The sequence below is a fragment of the Cebidichthys violaceus genome, unplaced genomic scaffold, assembly GCF_023349555.1.
Source record: "Cebidichthys violaceus isolate CVI_PGR_0920_01 unplaced genomic scaffold, fCebVio1.0.p SCAF_90, whole genome shotgun sequence".
NCBI classification, from domain to species: Eukaryota; Metazoa; Chordata; class Actinopteri; order Perciformes; family Stichaeidae; genus Cebidichthys; species Cebidichthys violaceus.
The window spans coordinates 47,501-57,500 of NW_027176976.1; the positions used below are offsets into that span (position 1 = coordinate 47,501).

At 42.0% G+C, this 10,000-nt stretch overlaps 1 protein-coding gene across 1 annotated transcript in view; it reads left to right on the top strand.

Moving 5' to 3' along the window:
- The window catches only part of lcor (ligand dependent nuclear receptor corepressor), a 67,680-nt gene that overhangs the window by 38,856 nt on the left and 18,824 nt on the right, over window positions 1–10,000 (top strand). Inside the window, exon 3 of the mRNA XM_068704376.1 lies at window positions 5,770–5,849. Within this exon, the coding sequence (XP_068560477.1) occupies window positions 5,770–5,849 (80 nt within the window). The remainder of the gene's footprint in view (window positions 1–5,769; window positions 5,850–10,000) is intronic.

A 10,000-nucleotide genomic window follows, 5' to 3' on the forward strand; every position in this document is an offset into this window, starting at 1 on the left:
CTAGCTTATTGTTTGTTCAGTGTGAGAGACAGTATGGACATTCAATAAATACAGTAAAATGACAATAAACAGCGTCTCTCTCCATCTACTCATCTGTCTCAGGACATTTATTGCCTTGTCAGCAGAACTGACTTTACTGCCCGAACTGCTTAGAATACATAACAATATGATTAATTCATACAACGGCCATGTTTCATTTATGCCAAACTGGAAATGCTGGGGAAACCTTTCATATGTCGCTGAACGGAGCGCTGGTGGTCTCTCTGACCGGGCTCAACTGGGCTCAGATGTTCTGATACTTACCGCTTAAAAGTGACAAAAGTGCACCAGCTGCTGCTGCTGCATGACCCACATGAACTGGTCTGCAGTACCACCAGTCTGCCTGGTCTCGTGTTGTCTTTCAATTTGCAATTCACAGTATTTAATGAACCGTATGTTTGTTATTCAGGCAGCATGGAGCCCGAGAGCCCTGTTTGAAGGAAATAAAGCGTGCACTCGTATTCCATGATGTACGGTAGAAGTCACCAAAACTGAGAGAGGACTTCCTGCTCTGAGTGACACAAATGAAATATAGATGTCATGAGAATAAAGCAAGTGAAGACCAATATCACCAATTCTCTCTCTCTCTCTCTCTCTCTCTCTCTTTCTCCTTCTCTTTCTCTCTCTTTCTCCTCCTCTTTCTCTCTCTCTCTCTTTCTCCTTCTTTTTCTCTCTTTCTCTCTCTCTCTCTGTCTCTCTCTCTCTCTCTCTCTCTCTCTCTCTCTCTCTCTCTCGCTCTCTCTCCTCCCACGGAGAAACGAGGTCAACATGGTGTCCTGGAGTCATGTGACCCCTCCCCCACCAACTTAAGGCATTTTTAGAATACTTCTGGCTTGTCTACGTCATTTTTTCACGTCAACACACACACACACACACACACACACACACACACACACACACACACACACACACACACATTCTCTCCCAACAAAGTAGGCACTTGCTCATATTCGGAGCTACAGTGAAACCTGTGCATGTGCAAACACACACCACCATCACTAGATTTCATGAAGTTCACACACTGTTTCTCCTCAAAGAGAATTTTTCCTCTTGTAAATCCCCGATTACTGTTTTCCTACATTTCCCAGAATTCCCTGTGGCAGTTCTCCTCAAGCATGAAAATTGTCATGTGACCATATTTTCTTCATGGTCTCACAGTAACCCTTGTCGTCTGGTATTCGTTGGACCTGATTAACTTTGCAGTCGTTTTTTTTCTCTGTAAGATCTTGAAGGTGTTCGTCACTCTCTCAGACCTTCTGTTCCAGCACCCTGGTTCAAACGCAGAAATGTACAGCTTCACAAAATGATGAGGACTGACCACACACACACACACACACACACACACACACACACTCACACACTCACACACACACACACACACACACACACACACACACACACACACACACACACTCACACACTCACACACACACACACACACACACACACCTCTTAAATCAAAGGTGGAAATAAATTTAGCCGAATATCTCTGTGTTTCTGAGCAACCGACACTAAATCCTCCTGGTAAACATAGATGTTGGTATCAAAACTCCTAAATACTGCGGTTATATTAGTATTTAATTGGCCAGCGATCCACAGTAAGTATTTATATTACATTTCTCTCACAGACGCACTGATATTCCACCCGTTCTCAACCATATTTCCTGACAAATGCTGGATTACTTCAAGTGTATTAAACGATTAGTACATGTACAGTGTAATGCTTTGGAGAGAGAGAGAGAGAGAGAGAGAGAGAGAAGTTTAAGTTTTATCCAGACTTTGGATTTAATTTCATTAGATACAGTAATGCCCCCTCCCCCTCCCCCTCCATGTGTAAGAAACCCGTCAGTCACTTCGCTAATCTAGTGCATGCTCACGCAACAACAACGCATGTCACTCGCTACCCGATGTGTACATTCTGCCCAATCATCAGGGCAGATGTGCAAACTAGTACTACACACCTGTAGTTAAATACTTTCCCCTTTATAATGTTACATTGTGAACAACTCTGTGTTGAAGTCGCCAGGAGGAGAGCTAGTTAGCTGTTAGCTGGTAGCTGTTAGCTGGTAGCTGGTAGCTGATAGCTGTTCGCTGGTAGCTGTTATAAATTATAGTTATAAATAACAGTTATAAATCCAGTTTGTCAGATGGAGATGTTTTCACAGCAATATAAAGGCGATTGTAGAGAGGGAATTATGACCTGTATCAATGCTAGTACAGGTTTTTCGTTATCGGTACCTGGAAGGAAAAGGTGGTGTACGAGCATCTCTAGTAAACACATTGACTGTTGAGCAGGAATTCAAAGATTCATGCAAAAGGTGTCAACGTCTTCCTTGAGCTCACAAACGCACACACACACACACACACACACACACACACACACACACACACACACACACACACACACACACACACACACACACAAACAGGAACGTGACTATACTGCGAGGGCGGGAGGTCACGTTCGCAGTGGGACTTGAGCTAATTGGCCCCTTCCCAGGGACAACCACGGGGTTCAAGCACAGCTCACCCCTGCCTTCTTTTTCATTACAGCAGTAGAAGGAGAGAGGGAGTAATAAACTGTCCCTTTTATGTGTTGCACATCTCACAGGAATGTGAGAGAAAGTGGACTGTGATTGGAAAACACAGATATGTGACCTGCTGCTCTTTAAGGAACACCGAGGTGCAATGTTCTCAATATCTTCACTGTATTCAGTGCATGAAAGGAAACCATTTGTTTCCATTCATCTCTCTGTGGGATGAGAATCAGTGAGCAGACGCGGCGCTTGTAATCTCTTTCAGGAAGCACTTTGTTAACGTTTGTTTTGCATGGTAATGCATGTTAAGATTGATGTGAAAACTTTGCATGACGGAAGTTCACTGCAAAGAAAAAGAGGAAGATGTTATTGAGCCTTCGCTACGTCCTGAGGTTGACTGGCTAATCGAAGCGTAGCATCAACCAGCTCCGACTAGGAACCGACAACTATCCGGTTCTGCTTCAGAACAGTTTCAGATGTTCTTCATGTTCTTCATGTTCAGTGGATTTGGAGCTTGTCACGTTTAAACGTTGTGTAATAGTGATGCTCTAAAACGTTACGTTTCTACCCAAAAACCTGTGAAGCTAACATTAGCACAGCACTTTAGCTCATCATTAACTAGCGTTAGCGCTTCTATGCTTACGCTAGCTACTGAAGGTATACTGAATTAAAACACATGCTGCTTTTGAATGATTGTAACAGTAAGTAAAGAGGAAGTGTTAATGTTCTTGTCTTCTGTCTGGATCTCCAGGTGATGTGGAGGTTCACTTTTACACTTTAGCTTCTATCTTTATCTTTTCAACCTGTTTTCTCTGCTGAATCAGTTCAACATCCTGGATGTTTATCCTTCAAACACTTTCTGTACCAACTTCTGTCTGCTTCTCTCTCAAATCACTTTTTATAAAACATTAGATCGTGTTCGTTCAGGGAGTGCAGTTAGTGACAGTGTGGGCTCCAGGGTAACGTATGGTACACATGCTGCGTTTGCGATTACGTCTCTTCTGGATGAAACGCTGAGGAGGCTGCAGAGGAACTTATTAATGACTGCAAATGAGTGAATGCGTTTGTTGCCTTTTTAAGCTGGAGCAAGTCACTCAAATCCATTGAAAGGGCAAATCTGGGAAGTTAATGCGAAATTTGGTTCGGAGCGTTTGTCTTTGACCACTTTGTGACTCCAGGTTTGCTTATTTTAACATTTTAAAGTCAAAGTAAAGGATCATTAGACGAGCCGGCGTGACATACAGAGATAGGAGGTTCTGATCGGACACAGTATATTATTACCGTATTGATTCTTTCTCTCTCGCTCTCTCTCTCTCTCTCTCTCTCTCTCTCTCTCTCTCTCTAAATGTCTCTCTCTCTCTCTATCTGTCACTGTCTCTCTCTGTCTCTGTCTCTCTCTCTATCTGTCTCTGTCTCTCTCTCTCTCTCTCTCTCTCTCTCTCTCTCTCTCTCTCTATCTGTCTCTGTCTCTCTCTCTCTCTCTCTCTCTCTCTCTCTCTCTCTCTCTCTCTATCTGTCACTGTCTCTCTCTGTCTCTGTCTCTCTCTCTAAATGTCTCTCTCTGTCTCTGTCTCTCTCTCTCTCTGTCTCTCTCTGGAGCTGACTCGGCCTTCCTTCTCCTCCACACGTCTGTACTGTAACGCACTCCTCCTTTCCTTGTCTCCTCCGTTGCTTCCTCTATTTCACTGCATCTCTCTTATGTTTCTTCTGTCACTCTGTTTTCAGACTGAACCGAGGGCTTTTTAAAGGAAGCCATGGCAACAGCTCAGCTGTAACCAAGTCGACGGCAGTCTCTCTCTCCCTCTCTCTCTCTCTCTCTCTCTCTCTCTCTCTCTCTCTCTCTCTCTCTCTCTCTCTCTCTCTCTCTCTCTGAAGGTGATATATTGGTGGAAAGCTTTCAGATTTCTGAAGGATGGAGACATGTATATAACCTGACACAATACTGAGCTGAGATGCTTCTCAGTGAACCTGAACTGACAGTTTGGCATCGTCTGAATCAATCATGAGCCCACGAGCACGGGACTACTGTTGACACGAGCAACTGCTGATGAGTAACGGCTGCAATTTAGGATTATTTTTCTCATCGGTTAAATGTTTTGATCTATGAAATGTTGGTAAATGTCCGTCACGTTTTCACAGAGTTCTTGCTGATGTCATGAAATGTGTCGTTGACAGTCGAAAAAACCAAAGAAATTCAGTTTTTGATCATTCGTTGCAGCTCCTTTACAAATTATTTTGCATTTAAACTTGTATTGCATTCATTAAGGCATAGCACTGCAGGACAGTAGTTTGTGGTAGTTTCCTCACAACTATTTCATACATAGTGTTATCCAGAGAGAGAGAGAGAGAGAGAGAGAGAGAGAGAGAGAGAGAGAGAGAGAGAGAGAGAGAGAGAATTGGTGATATTGGTCTTCACTTGCTTTATTCTCATGACATCTATATTTCATTTGTGTCACTCAGAGCAGGAAGTCCTCCCTCAGTTTTGGTGACTTCTACCGTACATCATGGAATACGAGTGCACGCTTTATTTCCTTCAAACAGGGCTCTCGGGCTCCATGCTGCCTGAATGAATGAATCAAATACTAGCCCATGAATTTGATCATCCGTTGCAGCTCCTATACAAATTATTTTGCATTTAAACTTTTATTGCATTCATTTAGGCATAACACTTCATCCCACTGTACATGTTTAGCAAAATGCAGGCTTGGAAAGGGGTAATTAGTTCTTTGCATATAGGCCTTCAGGGCATGAATGCTTCCCAAACGGAAGTAGTCTTATTTACATGCACTAACGCACACAGACACACACACACACACACACACACACACACACACACACACACACACACACACACACACACACACACACACACACACAGAGAGAAGCATTCGTCTTTAGGCAACAACGCATTCGATATGGGAATGAGCTCATCCGTCGATCACTGGTTTGGTTAGTTTTTACACGGCTTACTTGACATATGAAGTTAGTCATCGTTGGGATTTATTAATTGGCTGTAATTGAAAGTGAGTAATTGTATCGCTCTCGTTGTTCGTGGGCCCATCAGCTATCAGATAAAACATGAGGGGAAACCTTGTAGTTTTAGTTCCAACATTGACTGTGTGCATTGAGTTGCGGGACGCTGACGGAAGTATTTCGTTTAACCCGTTGCTTTCTGTCTCCCTCTCTTGTCCAGACTGCGAGCCCGAGGAAGTGTCTGACTGGTCCTTCGATGAAAACTGTCTCTTCTGCTGCTTAAGACGCGAGAAAGTCAAGGTAGGAGACGGCGCAGCGACGTTTTGTCTGCTTGTCAGACAACACTCCGAGCATGCTGACGTGGCTGTGATGCGGTGACTGTCGGAGAGCGGTGGATGTTATCGCTTTCATCTCACAGGGTTAAGGTCCAGGGTTCACACGGCTCAGTCCCCCTCATTAATGTTCACAGGGGTTTTCCTAAGCCCATAAAAAATGCATGTTGGGTATTAGAAGAACTCCGGCCGTCGTGGGTTCAGTTTCAGATGTTCCTCGAGAACCGCTCATACAAACACACTCAGCACTTCACTTCCTCGGGTCCGTAGAAAAACAACCTGCCACAGTAGCATCAACATTTCTACCACATGTTTCTAATGTATTTTTGATATACTACACTGTGATTTTTGCTTACATACTATACTGTGTATGTGTACAGTTTGTGAAGCCCTCTGAAGCAAATTCGTGATTTGTGATTTTGGGCTATACAAAATACATTTTATTGAATTGAAGTGAATTATGAATTAGTTTCAACATTTCTGGCATTTCTGGGCATACTATACTAAACTATGACATTTTTATTTACTTTTTTCAACATACTGTACCATGACTTTTAAAAACTTTTTACGACGTTATGTAATATGACTTTGTTTTTTTTTTAATATACATGACCTTTTTCTACACACTATATTTTGACTTTTTAACATTTTTTTTGACATACCAAACTATGACTTTTTTTTTAATTCGACACTATGACTTTTTTGTACATACTATATATTTTTTTAAACTTTTTTTTGACATACTACACGGTGACTTTTTTTGTACATACTATATATTTTTTTAAACTTTTTTTTGACATACTACACGGTGACTTTTTTTGACATACTATATATTTTTTTAAACTTTTTGACATACTACACTATGACTTTTTTCTACATACTATACTGTGACTTTTTTTTTTAATTCGACATACTACACTGACTTTTTTCTACATACTATAATTTTTTTTTTTTGACATACCACACTGACTTTTTTCTTCATACTATACTATGACTTTTTAAAACCTTTTTACGACATTGTTTAATACGATTTATTTTATTTTTTTCGACATGCTATACAATTTTTTTTTTGACATACGTATGACAATTTTTCCCTTTTTCAACATACTGTACTATAAACTTTTTCGACGATAATATGACTTCGACATGCTATACTATGAATTCTACAAAATGTATATGAATTTTTTCCACATACTATACCATCGTGTTCTCGACAAACGATACTGTGACTTTTTTAGGACATTTGTTTATGTCGTAATATACTTTGACTTTTTATGACATTTTGTAATGACATATTGTACTATAACATTTTAAGAGCTTACATTTGTATCACTTTTTTTAACATGCTATACTATGATATTTTTACAAAATACTTTATTATGACCTTTTCTTTACATCAATTCATTCATGTTATTTTGAGACACTTTTCACATGGAGCAGGTCTAGACCGTATCATCCACGGAGACCCAACATCCCCTCATGACGAAGCGCTGGGGCAACGATGGTGAGAAATAACTCGCCTTTAAACGGTAGAAACCTTTGGCAGAACCAGGCTCTAGGCTGGGCGGGCCATTTTACCCGATGGGTTTAGAGAGAGGGAGACAAGAGGGAGGAAACACTGAAAGCAATTGGACTACTAGTACTAACAGCAGTGTATATAAAACAAGGATAATAGCAGTAAATGTAGCTGTAATATTTATAGAAATATATGACAAATGATACTAGCAGTGGGTGTCAAGCATTGCCATGGCAGCAGGGTCACTCATGATCCAAGTGTAGATCCATGGAAACCTGCGACACGAGAAAGCACAAAGAGTTCATGAAGAAGAAGCCGAGTTAGTAACATGAACTAAACAGAGCGGAGGAGGAGAGAGGAGTCCCCAAACAGTCTAGGCCTTTAGCAGCAAAACTAGTGGACCGGTCCAAGGCCCACCTGAGCCCTAAGCATGATCTTTATGGAGGAGGAAAGTCCGTCTCCCTGGAGAGAGGAGCTCGAATTGAGCTGAATGTTATATTGAACTGTGAGCTCGTTAGGATGCGATGGTTTCTGACCAATGAGGGCTTTGCAGGTGATGAGGAGGAGTTTCTTTTCTATTAGGTGTTTTACAGCGAGCCAATGCAGAGAGGCTGACACAGGAGTAGTGTGATCTCTTGTCTTAGTTTTCAACGTTAAAGGTTGTTTCATGTCAGAGTTAAAGGAGCCGATCAGAGATAACTCAGATTCTTTAAGGTGTCATGGAGGCCAGAGCAACTATATCATTCAATAACTTCTGTTTTGGAGGTATTTAAGGGCCAATAACTTCTGTTTTGTCTGTTTTGTTCATTTTTTATGACATATTATATTATTGTCCTTTTTATGGCAAGTTAAAGCCTCCGACAGCCTTGGACAGACGTGTCGTGTTTTGGGCTTTTTCCTTCCGTTCGTCCCATTCTTGTAAAAAGCGACTTCTCAGGAAATGCCCGGAGGGACGTTCGTTAAATTTGGCACAATCGTCCACCGGGACTACAAGGCGGCTGAGCTCGGTGGTCAAAACGTTCTCTGCCCTGATTCATATGCTAATTATGACAATATCAAACAAATGCCAGATGGGGTAAAATGATGACGTGACGATATTTTGGACGGACACCTGCAGCTTGACGGTTGGGCGGAGGCCCACGACAGCGACGCCCAGGCTAGCAGTCTTTATGCTAAGCTAAGCTATTTGACTCCTAGCCAGAGTTTCTCATCTTCCTCTCAGCAAGAAATTCCAATAAGCATATCTCTCAAAAATATCAAACTATTCCTTCAAAGAAAATGTAAGCTTTACAGAAACTAACCAACGGACGTTTTAGCTTTTAAACTATTTCATGGTTATTAATCATCAGGTTCAAAGTATGAACTGTGCAGCACGTTCATCCAAAGGCTTGCAATGAATTAATAATCAGCATCTATAAGAAATTACAGCGACTTTGAATAAAATATAAAGAGAATATGTGCTATGTGCAAAATGTAATAAAGCTGAACATCATCTTCAGCACTTTCACTACCGTTGTATGAGTGAGAGATTAAGACGGGGGGGGGGGGGGGCAATATAAAACGTGAATCAATGTGTTTCCACTTCCTGTGTATGTTCTGCAGAGATGGATTCTGCTTCCTGTCTAAAAGGAGTTTCTTTCCTTTGTCCACACATTTTGTGTGTTTTTGTCTGCCCGCCTTTTCCCGAGCTTTCTGCTGGAAGCTCCTCCTCCTGCATACTAGTTGTTTGCGTTGTTCCACCATCATGGTCTTGACCCCAATTTAGCTTATGAAAGGAGAGTGACATAATGATTTGGAGGTCTGTGTGTGTGTGTGTGGAAGGAGGAGGAGGAGGAGGAGGAGGAGCATGGTGACATGGGTGTAAATTAGTGAAACTCCCACAGCAGCGAAGAGGCCACTGCCTCCTCTCAAGAGTTCTAAAGAGAATAAGAAGTTTATTAGACAGACTGCTACATACACACATCAGATACATGGACGTTGTGGTACTTCTGTGTCTCCTGCTGTAGACAAAGCGTCACTCCACACCATGAAGAACAAAAAGAGAGGGACTGTGGGAGGAGGGGGGGGGGGGGGGGGGGGGGGGGTAGCAGCGACGTCCCGGCTGTGATTCCAGACGTGGGCCCGTGTTGCACGTCACAGCTCCATAGTGGGTGTTTTAAACGCCGCATGGTGCATGTGGATAAAGAGAGGAATGAATTAAAAACAAAAGAAAACACAATTGGATGGTGGGACGCAGTGATGAAAGATCAGAGTCACTTATTAATTCACTTTGATGAAAATAAGGACTTTTTCCGTTTAAATTTGCAGAAATTTGCTTAAAATTTGTGCAAAGTGAATTGGAAACCAAACGTTCATCTGCTGCTTTCAATCTGGGATTCCTTCACAACAATCCCAACTCAAGGTCCTCTTACTCCTTTAGTTCCGGAGCTTTTGATCTCGTCACACGGTCTTCATTTGCTCAGTTGCAGTGGTAGCACGTTTCCATTGCTCGGAGAACATTTTTAAGAACTTCTTGTCCGTGTTTTCCATCTCCTTTTATTTTTGGGATGTGACCGAACAAGTGAATGAGGGAGGGGAAGGAAGTGAGGAGGGGAGGAGGGGGG